At 35.6% G+C, this 19,646-nt stretch overlaps 2 protein-coding genes and 2 long non-coding RNA genes across 7 annotated transcripts; 1 reads left to right on the top strand and 3 right to left on the bottom strand.

Annotated features, from left to right (window-relative positions):
• Window positions 1–5,283: 5,283 nt before the first annotated feature.
• Window positions 5,284–6,801, bottom strand: LOC9310874 (ATP synthase gamma chain 1, chloroplastic). Its single transcript, XM_002874761.2, has one exon. It carries the CDS (start codon window positions 6,674–6,676, stop codon window positions 5,543–5,545), a length of 1,134 nt encoding a protein of 377 aa, XP_002874807.1. The 5' UTR covers window positions 6,677–6,801; the 3' UTR covers window positions 5,284–5,542.
• A 2,736-nt stretch (window positions 6,802–9,537) lies between these two features.
• LOC9310875 lies at window positions 9,538–10,689 on the bottom strand. The gene is made up of 3 exons (XR_002331464.1): window positions 10,533–10,689; window positions 9,878–9,960; window positions 9,538–9,790 (listed from the first exon to the last, which is right to left on the bottom strand). It is a non-coding gene; the product is annotated as an uncharacterized LOC9310875 (long non-coding RNA).
• Window positions 10,690–11,019: 330 nt separating this feature from the next.
• LOC9310876 (tRNA wybutosine-synthesizing protein 2/3/4) lies at window positions 11,020–15,730 on the top strand. Of its 2 annotated transcripts, none has more exons than XM_021022642.1 (9): window positions 11,020–11,799; window positions 12,003–12,417; window positions 12,685–13,764; window positions 13,884–14,013; window positions 14,217–14,452; window positions 14,547–14,682; window positions 14,812–14,888; window positions 15,141–15,247; window positions 15,442–15,730. In XM_021022642.1, the coding sequence occupies exons 1-9, from the start codon at window positions 11,064–11,066 to the stop codon at window positions 15,537–15,539; spliced, it is 3,015 nt and encodes a 1,004-aa protein (XP_020878301.1). In that variant the 5' UTR covers window positions 11,020–11,063; the 3' UTR covers window positions 15,540–15,730. The 2 variants fall into 2 exon arrangements, with proteins under 2 accessions (XP_020878301.1, XP_020878302.1); XM_021022643.1 differs by having other exon boundaries at window positions 12,027–12,417; window positions 15,442–15,716.
• A 46-nt stretch (window positions 15,731–15,776) lies between these two features.
• On the bottom strand, window positions 15,777–18,271 carry LOC110227653. Of its 3 annotated transcripts, none has more exons than XR_002331341.1 (3): window positions 17,445–18,271; window positions 16,659–16,824; window positions 15,777–16,425 (listed from the first exon to the last, which is right to left on the bottom strand). It is a non-coding gene; the product is annotated as an uncharacterized LOC110227653 (long non-coding RNA). The 3 variants fall into 3 exon arrangements; XR_002331340.1 differs by having other exon boundaries at window positions 16,512–16,824; XR_002331339.1 differs by having other exon boundaries at window positions 15,777–16,824.
• Window positions 18,272–19,646: the final 1,375 nt, after the last annotated feature.

Consider the following 19,646-nt stretch of genomic DNA (forward strand, 5'->3'; position numbering starts at 1 on the left):
CCGCTGGGTTTAGGGTTTGGGTTTAGGGTTTAGGGTTCATATAACAAATATTTCACAAACCTAAACAGATATATAATTTCGTTTTAGTTGTAAAATTTAAACCCTAACCACTCATTTGTCAACCCAAACCGATATCTAATTTCGTTTAATTATAAAATCTAAACCTTAACCACTCATTTGACAACCCAAACCGACATCTAATTTCGTTTTAATTGTAAAATCTAAACCCTAAACCCTAAACCCTAAATCTATTTTCTGATTTCCTTTTTTTTTAATTGTGTTTTTTTTTTAATTCTCTAGTATTAGTAATGACATGGCAAAACGATTGGCTATAACCTGTTGGGTAAATTTAAAGGTTCACCCCAGAAGTAAACCTAAGTATGGTTCTGTAACTACGTAGTGATGTCAAACTATTGAATATACGAATTAAATGACAGTAAATCTAATCTAATTTTCACTAATTTGGTTTACGTTTACAATGATTGGGACGTATTCAGTTTCGCATATAATTTTTTTTTTTTTTATCGCATTTATACCTTTTCAAAGAATACATACAAATCAACTGCACATATACAATCGTCAAAAACAGACAAAAGAATGATTTAGGCGCAAGTCTTAAACTCTCTACTTAATAATTTTGTATCGTCACCAAGTTAAGTCAGCTAATATCCGATCCGTCCAAAGGATTGAGAAATCTTATCTCATGGGTTCAAAGGTACCTAGGAAGGAAACTACTTTAATCCTACTTTGGTTACAAAGGTCCATGAAGATTACATACCTCGGCTCTAGCTAGGTAATAAAAAAAAGTTATGGTTAGCTGGTCACAGCAATTGCAATCGTTGCATTTTACTATATTTAGGTCTTTAAATGCTAGAAAAGATTGTTGGGCTATGTTTAGAAAATATTAAAATTGAAATGGAGATTAAATTAGATGATGAGGAGTGGAAATTGATGTGGACACATCGCCCATACACAGTACACACACACTTTAGTTTCAGAAACCCTTATCCTTTTAATAAACTTCTCTCACCACCAACACAAGATTTTTTTAATTACTCCGGTAAACGAGCAAAAAGATTAAGCACACATACTCATGTAACTATTTTTATAATCAACTGTTAGATACTAAACGAGACCTTATCTAGACCTACTAATCCTAACTATTAGATTTATAACCAAACTTTCTCAAGGATCTCTTTTAATTTCCAAAGAATGTTTAGAACTAATAGAAGAAGATAATATTTGTTCATAATCTTTTGAATTGATCAAATCAAATCTAAAACAACAATTTTGTAGGCAGAAACAGTTTGAAAAACAAAAGTGTAGTAGACGTTGTACATTGGATGAAATATATAAAACTTAACCACTACAAGGTGGGCTAGTGTAGGACGGATTTCGTGGTTGAGGGGTAATCCCAATACGCCCGGGTTCGATTTCCCCTTGCTACATACTAGTGGTCATCAGAGAATTTACATGTGGACTTGCTCTGGCGTCCGAAACTGAAGACCGTTACCTGGTCATGACCCACCCTCGGGTGTGCGTCCGTGCCGTAAGGGTTCGGTCTCTAGTCTGGACCACCTCGGTGGAGCCAGGACACTCGGTTATCAAAAAATATATATATATATATAACTTACTAATTAAATAGATAAATAAAACAAAGTAGCTAGTAAGATTTTTTTCTTAATATAAACATAACAAATAAGCAAATATAAGTTATACAACTAAACAATAGTCGAATCATGCATGACTTACAAAGTAATAATAACTACTAAAATTCCAACTAATTTGTTATAACATTTTGAGTTACTAAAAAAGATTCCACATAAAATGATTGGATAAAAACCTGCTCGTCTTTTGTAGAATACTAGTGTACATTTTAACGCATTATTCAGCAGAATGCGATGACAAGAATGCAGCAAAAGCTTGTTTGTTTCTATTCTTGTATTATACGTACCGACTCTGTTTACAAAAAAAAAATCAATAACAAGACATTAATGTAAAAGTCCATTGACTAGTTGGTTGTCTCTAATCCGACAATTTGTTTTAAATAAACCAATAAACAGTGTTGATCGAGGAGTTTTATTAAACCAATCTTTGATTATCTACCAACTTCTAGAGATTTCATGTAACTAAATTACTATTAGCTGTAAGGATTTGTGGGATAAATTCATATTCCATCTGTTTCTTATCATTGTATTTTTTAAGAATTTTTTTAATTTGTTTTTAAAATATAGATATTTTAATTATATGCAATATTTATTAGTTACCATTAATAAATTGTGAACTACAAGAAACATAATTAAGTATTACCATTAATTGTAAATCACAAAAATAATATACTTATAATCAACTTTTAATAGTGGAAGCCCCCTTGGTCCATTGGTTGACCAAAGGTTAATTAATGCTTCTACACCCAGAGGTCTGGGGTTCGAGTCCCAGAGAATGTGATTTATTAATAAATTTGCAGATTATTGGAGGCAAGTGTGCAGGAGATCTCCAGCGATGTACAAGGAATTGTCCGTTGTAGAATCGTCTATGTAACAGTTCTCATAATTTGCAATAAATAATAAATTCAGACAAAAAAAAAAATCAACTTTTAATAAAAAAACTAATATATGTGAAAATCCTAAGAAATACCTTAATAAGTGACAGAATTATAGAGGGAGTATTTAATTTGGACAAGCTATTTGTTAGCTTAATTTCTCAATGCTCTGTGGGTTTCGTAATTTATTTGAACGTATGGTATATTCGTTTGAAACCCCAAATTTTTTGATATTTTTGCAGCATCCTCAAAATGAAGTTTATAACCAAACAAAATGCCCCAAAATTTAGAAAAAAATTAACTTAATTGTTCTATTTAGAATTTTATAATATTTAGTACTTTGGTTAACTAGCCAAAGTACTCTGAGGCTTAGACTTCAAATCTCTCTATCCGATCCCATTTACAGAGATCCCATTTAAAGTCATCAATTGCAAATGAGTCCAACATAGGGCAAGAAGACAAAAAAAATTTCAAGGCATTCAAGGCACATGTCTGCCTTGGAGGAGCACCAAACTTGACAATGTTAAGAATGAGGGTCTGAAGCATAGGTACATAAGCATTCTCAGGGACACTCCTAACCCTAATTTTTTTGCCTACTTCTAGCTTAGTAATGGTCTATAGTTTGAAGATTTCTGGAGGCAACCTATTGAACCGAGCGTTTACATTCAAAGTAACTTCCATTACACCTCTCCGAGAAACGTGCTCTATACAAGATCGGAACTTCCTGAAATGATCTCTACGAACAACCCCGTGAATCTGATAATTAATTAAGACGCAAATTGTTCACATAAGTTGTTTCATCCAAAAGAGACATTCGTATCACGAAATCTGTGAATTCTTCTTGGGATTTTGAGTACTCAAGACGAAAGATAATATCGAAGAGATACGGTACTCGGGAGCAAGAAGCTTCACATAAGCAACATCTTTTGCAGAGCAAAAGCGAATGATGGATCTAATCATCTCAAGAGGTAAACTTCTAAGCTCATACATGGCTTCTATAAAACCCTAGAGTCAAAACGATATTGTATTAGTAGCACCTACCATAGTTGTTGATGTCATAACATTTATGAAATCGCTATGTAATATGTATGATAGCTAATTTTCCGGGCTAAAAATGTACATATTTCTTGTAGTGCTGCATAAAGAAAGAAACGAAGAAAGTATAAACAAGAATAAAAGAACAAACCTGCTTCAATGTATCTTCTTCTCTCTGCTTTCTCTTTCTCTGTGATTTTCTTGATCGTTCCGTTCGTAATCAAAAAAATGTAATGGGTGGGGAAAGAAAAAGAAAGAGATTACGCATATTTGATATACCCCTTGTTCTAAAAATCTCCGTCTAGCTTCGATTACTCTCCGCTTAATCGTTAGGCCCTCCCTATCCGCCTCGATTAATGATTTATCCCTTGAAGAAATCAGTTGTCGATTACTTTTCGCATAGTCCGATTTTTTCCCATCTAATCCGATTACTCTCAGTCTAATCTTGCATACCTTGATTAATTTTAGATTGCAAGTATAAAATAACTTTTCGTTTTGTTATTCAGATATTTAGATTGAGGATTTGTGATGTTTTACAATAACTTATGTTCAAAATTTTAATAAAAATCATAAAAGTTTGTATTAAAAATACATTTTCATGTGTTTATTATAATTTTGAAAATAATATTGGATTAATATGTTTTAAAATATCCAAAAACTAGTCTCCGATTTTCATCCGATTTTCCGATTTTGTAATTAATCGCTAAGTTCTTACCAAGCGTCCGACTAATACATACATAGCGATTTTTATACCAAAACTATTGGGCCTATTAATGCTGGGCCTACGTGAACAAATTCAGGCCCATTTCTGTAGTTTACTCAACAACCCTGACGAGCCGGGTTTTGCTTATCGGCCGAGGAATATGAGATCGGCCGGTGATTTTTCTTCCTCCGGCTCCTCTGCATCCTCACATTTACAGCAATGGGCAAATTTGTTTAGGTACGTCAGTGTCATCTACTCATCTGTTTTATATTACCTCTTACTCTTCAGTTAAAAAGGTTTTCTCCGTTCCTAAATTTTTTTTACAATGAATGCACAATGGCTTCCTGTTGGATTGATGAACTTATCTGTAACGCTTATTAGTCAACAATTCTAATCAGTTGCATTTTCTTTAGTTTCAAGAAAATCTTACCTTTCCTTCGATTTTGTTTCCCATTGGTAATTCTGTGGAGTAAGAAGGGACATTAGAGATTATCTGAAGCTTGTCCATTGATCTCTGGATAGTTTACATATATTGTAGTTGTGCCATTTGGTGAAGTTTTTCCATACTTTGGTAAAACGACTTTGATTCCTCCAGTTCTCCTCACATTTAACACTTTATCACAGAATCATTATCATTTGAATCAGTTAAAAGCTTACTAGGTGTATGCATGTTACTTAAATCACACAGGGTTACAATTCACTGAAGGATTATGTTTCCTAACCATGCATGAACATGAGACTAAATCCACAATGCTCGAATGTTGCTGTTGTCTATAGCGGCATGCAACTACAAAACTATCTCAGCTCGTCTTTGTTTCCATCCATGTTCTGGTGAAAAAAATGACATCCCAAAATGCCGAAAGAATAAAAGCTAAGATAGAAGCCGATGCACCCGCAGATATCGATGAAGTTATTAACCATGAAATTATGTGATTGATGATAATTCATTGTTCTGCCTAACTAAGATCCTTATTCATAACACCAATCGAATACGATTCACAACTAACAACAAAAGAAACCAAATCTTATTCCTTCAAAGGATCCTCCAACGAAAATCTCCATCATCCACAAAATATTCAACGAAGATTGATCTCCATCATTATATCCAATTAAAGGCCAAAATAGATACAACCGCATTTTGTTTGTAATTGCATGATTATAAAGAGTTGTTCTAGAGATTAACAATTATACATTATACAAACGATAACGAAAAAAAAGAGTTTTGGACTCATATAAAAGATTCAAAGAGGGTTCAAAACAAATCAAACCTGTGCATTAGCTCCAGCAACAATCTCAAGAATCTCTCCAGTAATCTTAGCTTGACGCTTTCTATTATACACCATTGAAAGCGATTTCTTAAGATCCGATGCATTATCCGAAGCACTACTCATTGCACTCATTCTAGCTGCAAGCTCACTAGCCAATGACTCCTGTAATGCCCTAAGAATCTGACTGTTCAGATACAGAGGCAACAAAGCATCAAGAATCTGAACAGGGTCTTGCTCGAATTGCAAGATCGGCGAGAAATCAGCTGTTGGTGTTCTAAAAGTCTCTCTTTCAACCGTCAACTTCCCTCCTTTCGTCGTTAGCCTGAACAATTCATCTTCCGCAGCATCAACACAGGTCCCATTAATGTCACAGATCTCTCCTTTAGGTGATAGAGGCAATAGCGTGTGGATCACGGGTTCTGATTTCACCAAAGACACAAACTTTGTGTACAAGAGCTCGACTTTATCGACTTCTTCGCTTATAAACAGAGAGAAGACATCATCAGCCACAGCTTGTGCTTCTTTAGCCGTAGGTAAAGTTCCGGCTTCAAGGTATCTGTCGACGGGTATGTACGGACGACGGAGGAAATAAGAATTTCCCTTCTTCCCCACGCTAATGACTGTGTAATCAAGACCAAGACCTTTAAGCTCTTTGATTCTTGCCTCTGCTTTCTTGATGATGAAATTGTTGAATCCACCACATAATCCACGATCACCGGTTACGACAACGAGTGCTACTTTCTTAACCGGTCTGACTTTGGTTAAGGGCACATCGACATCATCGGTTTGAAGCTGTTCGTTGATGTTGTAAAGAACTTCAACTAGGGTTTCTGAGAATGGTCGACCATTGACGACAGCTTCTTGAGCTCTCCTGACTTTAGCTGCAGCGACAAGCTTCATAGCTTCGGTGATCTTCTGAGTGTTTTTGACTGAATCGATACGGTCTCTGAGCTCACGAAGAGACGCTTGGAGTGGTGAAACAGAGGATGATCTTGAAGGTGGAGAGGAAGTGTGATTTGGGAGAGGAACTGGGCACTTGAGAACAGATCGGAATGATAAGGAAGATGAATCAGCAGAAAGAGATGGTTTTGATGAAACCCACATTGTTGTTAGATTAGAGCAAGCCATTTTTTCTTGTTTGTTTCAGACAGTGTTTTGCTCTAACCTTATCTCTCTGTTCTTTTGATTGTATTGAAGAAGAAGAAAGAAGAGAGGAGAGATTTGAGTGGAGGGAAGAGAAGGTAATGAGATTAGGTTTGGAGATAAGGTTTTTTTTTTTACTTTGGTCTTTGGAGTCTGTGGGACCTTTTTTGTTGACGTGGCGTTGTATTAGTGGATGGTTCGATATCTTCAATGTTTTTTTTTGTGTGTATATCTTGCTTCTTTGTTTATCAGCCAACCAATGGTTTTATGAGTTTTGAGTCTCTCACAATGAGAGAAAATATCTGATAACTGAGGATAGAAATTAGTGTAATTTGGTTTGGTTTAATTTTATTCGGTATGGTTTTGGTTCATTAGTAAATATATATATATACCAATCAAATTACCTAACAAGTTACAATTCACTAAAAATAGTAAAATATATGTTGTTTTATGTGGTTTGATTTGTTAATTGCTTCGATTTATTCCAAAAAATAATTTTATAGAGCAAAAAAATATTAAGAAAACTAATATTTGGTTATAATGAAATAAACATATAATAAGAAATAATTAAATTATATATATATATATATATAGAAATATATAAAATTTAATTCATCAAATTAGTTATAAGATGTATATATATGAAAAATCAAGAAAAATTTAACTTTATTATGAAAATTGTAGTTTCTTTTTTTGGTTAAATTTTGATTTTATTGGATATCCAAACTACAGAACTAGACATATTTGGAATATGCTTATTAGTACAAAAACACACCGAATCATAGAAACCACAATAATTGGCAACTTGCTATGAACAAGTTTTTAGTTTTATTTGTTTTATCTTATCTCCATCACCAAAATTCTTTTATTACGATGTAAGCTCATTTTCTCATGGTTTTGGACAAACTTAATTCATCTATATAAAATACCAACGATCTAGTGACATTCTATTTCTTTATTAAGTAAGGATCAAATTGATCTTTGAATATTTGATACATACTTGAAGTAAAGCCCATTATTCTTTCCATTTATTATTGCATAGTGACAAAATAATAGAACATTAAGGATGCATAACTTGTTGAGTCATAAACCTTTATGGGATCTAGGGTTATAGAGACAACCCATGTAAAATATGCACTCGTGTCAATAATATGAAGCCGTTTCTCTTTAACATGGGTTGACTACCATCACCCTAAGTTCAATGAAGATTATGATCAATCAAATCCGACAGATTGTACATAATATGCACCATTTGTACATTCTCATCCTACAGATTGTGGTTTCCAAAACAGGGTATACGGATTACTTAGGTATTTGTACATTCTCATCCTGCAGATAGACAGTTATTTTATTAATCGAGATATATCCGTAGACATCACAAGTTATTTTATTTGTACATTCTCATCCGTATATCCTGTTTTGGAAACCACAATCACTTGATGGCCAACTTTTGTTAACAAGTCTATTGGCTTTCCGTAACCAGAATCGTCTGAAAGGAAAAGAATGCTATGAGTACGAGGGTGATTCCGAATCCACTTTGGTATAATCTATTTTGTCTTCAGATCTGCAGCTTGGTTTTTTTTTGGCGGTTGGAGGTCCTGAAATAAAACGATTATTCATTCATTACATCAAAGACACAAATAGTTCACCAAAATAAAAGAACATCTTAATTGGAAAATTGTTGGTAATGATGAGTTTAATGTTCTCCGTGTTCTTCATCATCTTCAGGTTTGGCATAGGTGAGTCAAGGTAGCCCACAACCACCACAAATTGTACTGGTCCACCAAATCCGTTAGCCTTAAGTTGGTTCACGATCTCCTCAAACGCTAGCCCGTGATTCATACCAGCTGAAATCTCTAAGTTCTCGTAGTCCCACCAAACAATGGTGGACACTTCTTTCTCCACAAGTGCCAGCGCATCTTTCTCCACAAGATTATTGTAAGTGTCGAGTAATTCAATTGACTAAGATATAAAGAGCTTCATATTATTAAATACATGCATCAAAAAATATGTTCTTTAGATTTATATTCCGATGGATGATTTCTTTCATCATGGATGTGCATTAGGTCTTTTACAATTTGATGGATTGTTCCCCATACAAAATCGTTATTGGAGAAATTAAATTTATTCATAAACTGAACGGAGGGTCCTTATACAAAACTCCAACTAAATATAAACAGTTAAAATTTCATCATCCATATTTTACTTGAATTCTCACACGATTTGCTCGAGATGGAACTCGCAAAAAAAATTTGAGTGAGTATCTTCTGCAATTTATGTTTAATTTCAGTTTATCCAACAATAAATTTCATTATATTTTTGCGTTTGAAAATTCAAAATATTTAATTTTTAAGAAAATTGATGTATTATAACAGTTAAAATGATACGACTTGGTATTAAGAATTTCAAAATCCAAAATTCATTTTTTAGGTTTTATTTAGTTGTATAAATTATTATATGTTAATATTATTATTATTTTCTTTTTTGGATTAGAAAAACATTTTTTTTTTCTTTTTTGATAATGTTAAGGAAATAATTATATATTTTGACACGTGCTTGATCCATCATGTGGGTCTGGAAAACCAAGCTTGAAACTCTTATTCGAAATACCTCTTAGCAATATTTAAGTAATATATTTGTAAAAGTGAATGTTAAGAGATAATATTTTTTAGTTAAGATTTTTGTGTGATTAATGGTAGGCTCTTAGAATTTTTAGGAAGAAAATGATTTGTGTTTACAACAAAAAATTGAAGTGATAAGAAATTGAAGATGATACTTGTTTATGGAGTAAAGTATGGTTCAATGACTTGGATTTTTTGGTTGTGAGTTTGTAAGAAAAAATAGACTTAAGACAAGAGATAATTCATCGTATATAAACTTTGTGATATTTATAGGCAATGTTCTGAAATAATACCTGATAATTTTATACATGTTTAATAAAAAAAATCTCAGGAATTCTAAATTATAAGAAGAGAGCTTGATAATATGTGAGAGCATGCTTTACATGAAGGATGAGCAGGAAGGCCAAGATTTTGCGAGTGCTTCCATGAACTCCACTGCTTCTTTAAACCGACATTCATGTTGAAGAACATGACACAACTACAACAAATAAGTAAGTGTTCAATGGAACCTGAGAATAAATGATGCAAATGCTCAATGTCATGTAAAATTGTTTGAGAAACTCACACAGTGATGTGCCCAGGCGTCTTCTTTGTTTATCTCATAGCCTTTTTTGGAAGCTACTGCAGCTTCTTCCATTCGACCAAGTTCTAACAATGGGAACGCAAGTATATTCAGACCAAAGCAGATTCTAGGCAATGATTTTGCCCAAATTAGGAATCCCCTTGTTCACTTCTAACTAGTAAAACCCATCATCAACCAAAACATGAAAGACTCAAACATGAAAGTGCACTAGCTTAAAACCACAAGAATTCGTCAATGGAATATACATTAGAACTTCTAATCAACTAGAGAAACACCACATGAATTTCAAAGTCTCCACTGCTCCTAATTCCGACTAGATTACGTCCAGCAAAACACTAAATCCAAAATCAAGACTTTCTACATCTGAAAGCTTCATTGCCTAATTGTTCCAGTGAAGCATCAATCACCACAAAATAGATTACTGTTTTTGTTCTTCCCTAGTAATAAGAGCAGTTTCACATAATATAAAAAACCTAAAACCAAAACCAAACCTCTTTACATATAAATTCATCATTCCCCAATTGTTCAAATCAACCATGAATCTAGCATCGCATAAACCCTAAGATTAGATTATTTTGGGTTCTTCTCTTTGATTTCAAAAAGACAAAAGAATCGGACATAATTATTATTAATATACCTCATGATAATCAATGGTTCCAGCCGAATCAATGATGAAATTGGAATCGAGACCTCTCTTCTTCACGATATTCCGCCGGAGGTCATAAACATCGTAGACTCCTCCGATTGCTTCTGATTTGAGACAAATCGCCTTCGGTTTCGTTATGGTAGAGAAACGCGTGAAAGAGAGAGGAGGAAGAGAGAAAAATATGGGGCAATAAGAGAGAGGAGGAAGCCACGTATGCGTCTCTTAGCATATTATTTGGCTCTTAACTAAGGAACGATTCTTAAAATTTTAGTTAATTAATGATTTAATTTTATTAACAATTATTGCTAAGAATACACTAAGAAACTTGCGATAATCATGCTCTTACTACAAAACCTAATAACATGGGTTTAGATGGGCTATCATCTTGGGCTTTTATGTGCTCTAATAGTATTGTCGTTTGTATGACTCATCTTCTTCATCGGATCTAAGGCGCCACTCAAAAGGGTTTATGAAACCTTAAAGGTTAGGGTTTTAACAACAGAAAAAAAAAACTCAAAGGAGATGGATTTCGAGAAGAGAAAAGCTGCAACACTAGCTTCAATTCGTTCGTCAGTGACTGACAAATCTCCCAAAGGTTTTCTCGACGAACCCATCATCCCTCTTCTCGAAACCATCAATCACCACCCATCTTACTTCACTACCAGTTCCTGCTCAGGTCGAATCTCAATCCTTTCTCAACCCAAACCAAAATCGAATGATTCAACGAAGAAGAAAGCTCGTGGCGGTTCATGGCTCTACATCACACACGACCCAGCTGATTCGGATTTGGTAATTTCTCTGCTTTTTCCTTCGAAGTCAAATCAGATTGACCCAATTGACCAGCCTAGCGAATTAGTCTTCCGATTCGAGCCGTTGATCATTGCTGTCGAATGTAAGGATTTGGGTTCGGCTCAGTTTCTTGTGGCGTTAGCTATATCAGCTGGGTTTAGAGAATCGGGTATCACATCTTGTGGGGATGGCAAAAGGGTAATTATTGCTATACGATGTTCGATTCGAATGGAGGTGCCTCTTGGTGATACAGAGAAGCTGATGGTTTCGCCGGAGTATGTGAAGTTCCTTGTTGATATTGGAAATGAGAAGATGGATGCTAATAGGAAGCGAACCGATGGGTTTAGTGTAGCTTTGACTAGTAATGGTTTCAAGAATCCAGATGCAAATGATGTTGATGAAGATGATAATTACGAGAATCTAGCTGGAGATCATGATTCAAGTATCAACAACGGAAACTTGCATCCTGGTAATTTTTGTATATCCCTGTGTGATTGTTGTATTCGTAGATAGCTTGAGTAATGCAATGAGGTTGGACATGTTACAGTCTATGATGTAGTGTTTAACTATAGTCTTGTTTAGTTTATACTAGTGGTAGTCATATGGTCGAGAGTTTGAGTTATGTCTACTTGGTTTGCAGGATAACATTCAAATTTTAAACGTGATAGCCAGTTTCCGTATGTAAATCATTGGCAGGGCTTCAGCAAGATCTCATACCGCTCTCGAAATTATCCATAGTCGGGGAACCTGTTGAGAAGCTCCACCTTTGGGGACACTCAGCTTGTACGATAGATAAACCCGACCGAAAAGAGGTTATCGTGTTTGGTGGGTTTGGAGGTTTTGGTAGACATGCTCGAAGAAATGAGTCTTTGCTGCTCGATCCTTCATGTGGCAACTTAAAGTTGATTGCTGTCAATGAATCTCCATCAGCACGACTTGGCCACACAGCTTCAATGGTTGGCGATTTCATGTTTGTGATTGGAGGAAGGGCTGATCCCTTGAACATTTTGAATGATGTGTGGAGGCTCGATATATCCAAGGGTGAATGGAGCTCACAGAGGTGTATTGGAAGTGAATTTCCTCCAAGGTAAATGTCATTTTCTGTGTCCATTTCTTCAAAAAACCTTTGACCTATCTCCAATGACAAACTTATATGAACTTCAAATTCTCGGAGATGCCCTCAACTGTATTTTAGAAACTAATAATCCTGTTTATTGCTCTTGGTTTGATGCCTATCTTGCTTCATGTCTATGATTTATTATATATGTTTTTTGTTGCTTGTTGCATTGACGCCCCTTCAGATAATTGTTATCTCGAATTTTCTTCTAAATGCAAATTCTTTGAATTTGAGCAGGCATCGGCATGCAGCAGCCAGTGTTGGCACGAAAGTATACATATTTGGTGGGCTTTACAATGATAAGATAGTTTCCTCTTTGCACATTTTGGATACAAAGGACCTGCAGTGGAAAGAAGTTGAACAACAAGGTCAATGGCCCTGTGCGCGCCACTCTCATGCTATGGTTGCATATGGGTCACAGTTATTCATGTTTGGAGGATACAATGGGGAAAATGTACTCAATGATCTATACAGCTTTGATGTGCAAAGCTGTTCTTGGAAACTTGAAGTGATTTCTGGAAAATGGCCTCCTGCAAGGTTTTCACACTCAATGTTTGTTTATAAGCATAATACTGGCATAATTGGAGGTTGTCCTGTTTCACAAAATTGTCAAGAGTTGACTTTGCTAGATCTGAAGCACCGATTGTGGAGGAGTGTGAGATTGGAATTTATGAACAAAGAGTTGTTTGTTAGAAGTACAGCCAGCGTTCTTGGTGATGATCTTATCGTCATTGGGGGTGGGGCTGCTTGCTATGCTTTTGGGACAAAGTTTAGTGAACCAGTGAAAACCAACTTGGTTCAATCTGTGACTATGAGTGAAAATAATGTTCCTCTCCAACCTGAAGATGTTTCTATAGAATGGAATAAAAACGATGCAGATTTGAAGACTGAAATGTCTCTGTCTCAACCATGGGTGATACAGTTAGAAAGAAAATATGCAAAGTTTGGCAAGGATCTACTTAAAAGTTTTGGATGGTTAGACCTTGAGAGGAAGGTTTACTCAAACGAAAAAGGTCTTTGTATATGCTTTCCTGTGACTGAAAAGTTTTCTGAACTTTTCCATGAGAAGCAGCTTTTGGGCAAGGACTTAGAAGGGTCAGAGGATGATAGCCTAGAAAAGGGTCTATCCTTAAAAGACATATCCAGCTCAGCGGCTTTGAATCTTCTGAAGGAACATGGTGCTAAAAAACTCATTAATGTCGCTTTTGAAGCCAAAAAAGTTGCGAAATCCCCCTTACAGAGAATGAGAGAATATATCACATCTATACTTAAACAGAAAGGCCTACCGGAAGAGCTTTTGGACGAGCTCCCACAGAAGTAAGTGTTCCAGAATGTTGATTTTATAATACTCGGGGACTAAAATGGTGAGAATCTGATTGCGTGCATGTTTGTTTTTACTTCCGTCTGATAAGTAATTGTGATTTATCTACTGGTAGATGGGAACGGCTTGGGGATATTGTTGTGCTTCCTGCAACATCCTTTAAAGATCCAACTTGGAACTCTATCAGTGATGAAGTTTGGTGTGCGGTTTCTAAATCACTTAGTGCCAACCGCCTTGCACGCCAAGTATGTTGCTTTTAGATCCTTGCACCAATATTTTTAAAGTGCAAACCTGTATATCTTACCTATTCATCTTAAAGCGCCTCAAAATCTACAATACTGGTTTATTATAAGTTGTGAGAGTGCTGAGAACTTTACAAACTATTCTCTTCCCCAATTGCATCTGCTTACCAGTAAGACTTATATCATCGATTTTGTGTCTTTTTCAGGGACGAGTTGAACCTAATGGTACAAGGGATAGTACATTGGAGATTCTTGTGGGAGATAATGGATGGGTTGATCACTGTGAAAATGGGATCTTGTACTCTTTCGATGCTACAAAGTGTATGTTCTCATTGGGTAATCTCTCAGAAAAGCTTCGTATGGGTAACATGGCCTGTGAAAATGAAGTTGTGGTGGATCTGTTCGCTGGAATTGGATATTTTGTTCTCCCATTTCTTGTGAGGTATGCCATTATTGAATGAATTAGAGAAGAGAAAGTGGTTTTATACAATCAAAAGTCAATACTTTATTAATGCATTCTCAATTTACATTTGCAGGGCAAAAGCAAGGCTAGTATATGCTTGTGAGTGGAATCCCCATGCTATTGAAGCTCTTCGACGTAATGTTGAAGCAAATTCTGTTTCTGACCGGTGTATCATTCTTGAAGGGGATAACCGGATCACCGCACCGAAAGTACGGTTGATGATATTCCAAACTGCTCACCATCTATTTAATTCTATGCAAATGTTTCAAGGTATACCTGTTGGATCGAGTAAATCGCTGAAGTAATAGATTTCGTGTTTCAAATCTTTTGATTCTCAGGGAGTGGCTGACAGAGTCAATCTTGGTCTTATCCCGAGTAGCGAAGGAAGCTGGGTCACAGCTATTCAGGCATTAAGGTGATTGTACTTTCCTGAAATCTTGTTCTTTACTACAAGAACCAGCAGCATAAAGTCTGGAACAAGTTAAAGTTCAGTCTCTCCAAAAGATATAATCTTCAAGATGATTCAAACTCAGGGATGTAAAAATCTTATGCCACACTGCTCTTGGAACCTCTGAATATGATCCAAGAATGCAATCATGAGAGAGAACAACCACTCGATTGAATGTGAATTCACTGATGTCTCTGTTATTGTTATTGGAACTTGCAGGCCTGAGGGAGGAATACTCCATGTGCATGGAAACGTCAAGGACTCAGATGAGAGCAGTTGGGGCGAGCATGTCACCAAAACATTAAGTGATATCGCCAGAGCCGAAGGTAATAAGTTTATGAACAAAATCGAAAGCTTTTTGAACCAAAAAAAAAAAGAGCATTGGTTTTTGAAATTCGGTTTTGTTACTCGTAAACCAGCGTAACTAGGATTTACTGGGTGATGAGATTTCTAATCTTGATTTGGGTAATACTAGAAAATAACTTGGGACTTATATTATTTTTGGGTTTTCATGGTTTAGGTCGTAGCTGGGAAGTGACAGTGGAACATATAGAGAAGGTGAAATGGTACGCTCCTCGGATTCGCCATCTTGTCGCCGATGTGAGATGCAGATGTTGATGACAACGACAACAACAACAGCGAGAGTGCAGCTCAGAGAGTTCCCATTGTATTGTTGAACTTGTATGATCTCAATTTCGATAAATGGTTTTTCACCATTTGAGACATTGATTACTCTGTAGTCTGTACCATTCCCAAGTAATCAGTTCCCCAGTAACAATCCTACAATTCAATCCATATGAATTCCCTCAGTACTTAAATAGGTGTTTTTTACTTACATTCTTGCAAAACTTCTAATGGGGCTATAATGGATATTCATATAACAATACTTATTCATAACACTTAAATAGTTAAACCCTAAGTGACTTTTTTAAAAAACAGTTGACCACCACCTCTGTCTCCGTTATTAGGTCTTTGTGAGAATCTTCATTGAGTTTTACGTAGCTCTATAAGATATAACAAATGGTTCTTCACTCCAAGGCTCCTGCAAAGAAGCAGCAAAATAAACGAATTGCTTTCAAGGTAGCACCCTTTTAAAATTGCTCTCTCTTTTCTTATGAATCTTCTTCAAGTGTTTGACAATTTTTTGGTGTTAATTTTGCAGAAAATTAAGAGAAAACTCGGGAGAAAATTGCCTAAGATTCAAAAATCAAAAGGTATATTGCTTTCTCATGCAATTCAAACTTCTTTTTTTTTTTTTTTTGCTTCTGTGAGTATAGGTGGTTGAAACTTTCTTTTGTTTATATTGCAGAAATGATACTTCCTGAGCAAAGTGTGGCAGCTGAAAAAAGGAAAGGCTTGACCCTCAATGATCTTCTGCAACAAACTTCACATTGCAATGCCAAACTTCGCAAAGGTACTTTTTTTTCTCTCTTGGTCATGCTTTTTTGGTTGAGGAAGATATGATGCTTGCTATGTGGACTTTTGCAAGAATCATCCAGCAGAGCTGCAGTCACATAAATAATTTATCATTCAGAAACTCAGCAAACGTATTAGTGATGATGATATAAGCTTGTTAGAGATACTCTTTACCAACAACTATTGAGAAAGTCATCTTTCCTCCTTGTAAAGAGGTATTAGTTCTTCTCTTTGGATCAAACTTGCATCCTTACTAGTAAGTTAACTGTTGTATCCAACAGTCGAATCTATATATGTGTGAATGAATCTATTCAGGATAACCTTATGGTGTCACTTTTAATGCCATGCATATCTTGCGCTATGGCTCATCGATTGATGTTCTTGGATTGTGATACAGACTGTTACTTTTCCCAACTTTTGCCTCTAGTGTTTCTTGCAAGATGTTCCATGAAATTTCCATGTGCTACTTGTTGCAGCTTCTCGAAATCTACAAGGATAACAAACCGACAAATTAATTTGATATTTAACGCGAGAACGAAAGCGAGATTTCCATAATTCCCATTTGGGACTAAGTGATAAAATATTGGAAATATAGAGAATATCACACACAAACTTAATTAATCTTCCTAAATTTCAAAGTTGTACCCAGCCAAGTTACACTTGTAAGTTGTTATAATTTTTCTTTTAATTGGCATGCTTTCATTTGCGGGCATTTCTATTGATGTTCGAATTTTAATTTCTATACTACAAAGTTCTGTCCTGAATTCTGATTATTCCATTTCTACCCAGAGCAACCACATACTAAAATTTAATTCTTTTTTTTTTTGTCTCAAAAGTTTTATTATATTCTACAGCAAATATTACATGAGCCGGCAGGACTAAAGCCTCCGGAAGTAAAGCCGAGAAAACGAGAATATCCCGGAAAAGCATTCGTTGATACCAGAATCTAAACCAACGTACGAAAGCAAAAGCCAAACATTTAAGCCCGAAAGTAAGTAACCACACTTCACCCACAAAATTTTCTAATTTCTGGAAAGCCTAAACCAAACTGCAAGTCGGAAAAACAATTAACGACAAGCAAATCCTCCTATAGCGAATAAAAACTACCTCACAACCTATGCGCTCTTGGGCTTCTAATCCAGCAAGATGGATTCAAGACAGAAATGTCTAGATCCTCACACTTCTCCCGGAAACGACGATGTCGAAAGAACGACGACTTTTAAACGTCTCGGTAGAAACCTTTAAATTGAGCAGATCTCGATCAGATCTTTTGAGTAGAGACAAGGAGCGATCATAAATCCAACCGGGTCACACCAAACTCACACAAGCACGACAAGAGATCGAACCGGAGAGACACTAAGGCAAAATCCAGCAACAATGTTGAAAGCGTCTGTTCTCTTGGGGTATTATTCCTTCTCCGAATTGCAGTTTTTGTGCTGCAGACATTGAATCTAGAGACCATCTGTTCCTAATCTGCGCCTTCTCTCAAGCTATTTGGCGACTGGTTTTCTTAAAACTTGACCCTAACAGGTCGTTGCTCCTTTCGTGGTCTGAACTTCTTTCTTGGGTAAGATCCGGTTCGCAAGCTGCACCGATTCTTCTAAGGAAAATCATTGTCCAAGCAACCATTTACCACATCTGGAAGCAACGCAATAATCTCGTCCACAATCAACAAGCAATCTCACCTCCAGCTATCTTCTTGCTTCTTGACAAGGACATTCGCAACATCATCTCTGCAAGACGCCATAGGAAGCCTTTTTACAATCTGATGCAGTGTTGGTTATCTTGATCTCACGTCTGTGATTTCCCCAAATTATCTCCTTGTTTTTATTCTTTTTGCCAAGGTTTCAATATTCTCAGGCTCTACTCTTTGTAACAGTCAAACGTTTTCATATTTTATGATATTAACATGTTTAGCAAAAAAAAAAAAAAAAAAAAAAAAAAATCCAGCAACAAAGAAAAATACAGAGAAGCACGGCTACAACAAAGCCTAAACGAAAAAGACCCCACTAAAGATATATTAAAAACTTGTTGCCTCACTATTATTGGGCTTCAAAAAGAGAAACAGCCCAAAATTAAATTAAGCCCAAATGAAAAGTGCTTTAGCATTATGGATAACTGACATGACGCCATCATCAGAAAACGACGAAATCCCACATTATTAGACTAAATACTAATCACTCCAGAGACAAGCCACGTGTCAAACCTTTCTTCCATATGAAGGAAAGAGTCAACCAATCCAAAGCAGCATGAAGCCTCACGATGACGTAAGCAACCGAAAAGATTTTCCGGTGAGACTTAACATCACCATGTGTCCATGTTCATCAAGTGAAACTACTTAAAGATTTGAACGACAAGGCTTATGAAGCTCAGACTCTTAAACTTCCACTCTTTCTTCGTGATGAAGAAACTAGAAAGCTGCCCGTACGGCGAGGCGGAAGAAACTTGACAAGTTTATTAGAAACAACGCCAAAGAACGGTGACGGCGAAGCGCCAAAGAACGGCGACGGCAAAGCGCCAAAGAACGGCGACGGCGAAGCGCCAAAGAACGGCGACGGCAAAGCGCCAAAGAACGGCGATGGCAAAACCGGAAATCATCGGTAACTATAGGTAGAACTCGCCGGATAAACCGAACGGTATTGAAACGACGAAGCCGGACCATGTCCGGACACAAGCCAGCAAACATACCGAACGGGAATGAAACAACGAATTTTCTCTCTCTCTCAAAGTTTTAGAGAGAGAAGAGAGAGAGAATATCCATTTCAGGTTTTGTGTTATCCTTGACGTACTAAAATTTAATTCATGTAAAACAAAACAAAAAAATACTAAAATTTGCAGAGACGTATAATTTTATAATTATTCTATATGGATATGAATTTTATAAAACTTCATTCATCAAATCAGTTATATATATACTAGATATGGTCAAAATTATTATTCTTAACTTTTAATTTTATTTTTGTAAGCATAAATAAAATTATATAAATATATATATTTTAGATAATGCAGCATTTTAATTATTTTTTAAGTATAGATTTATAATGTATATAGCACAGTATAAAACACTATTTGTAGTTATGTTATACTAATTATTAAATCATCTAATATAAATATTGACCTATTAATAAAATTATATAATTTTTTTCTTATTATTAATTATGAAGTCATAAATATTTATAGGTTGTATTATTGAATTTTAATAAGTTATTTACATCCATCGGAAGAGTGTATTACACCTTATAATTTAAATGTGGGCAAGATGGAAAAAACTGTGACAATAAGAAAAAATGAAATTATGTAGTTACGTGG

The sequence above is a fragment of the Arabidopsis lyrata genome, assembly GCF_000004255.2.
Source record: "Arabidopsis lyrata subsp. lyrata unplaced genomic scaffold ARALYscaffold_6, whole genome shotgun sequence".
NCBI lineage: Eukaryota > Viridiplantae > Streptophyta > Magnoliopsida > Brassicales > Brassicaceae > Arabidopsis > Arabidopsis lyrata.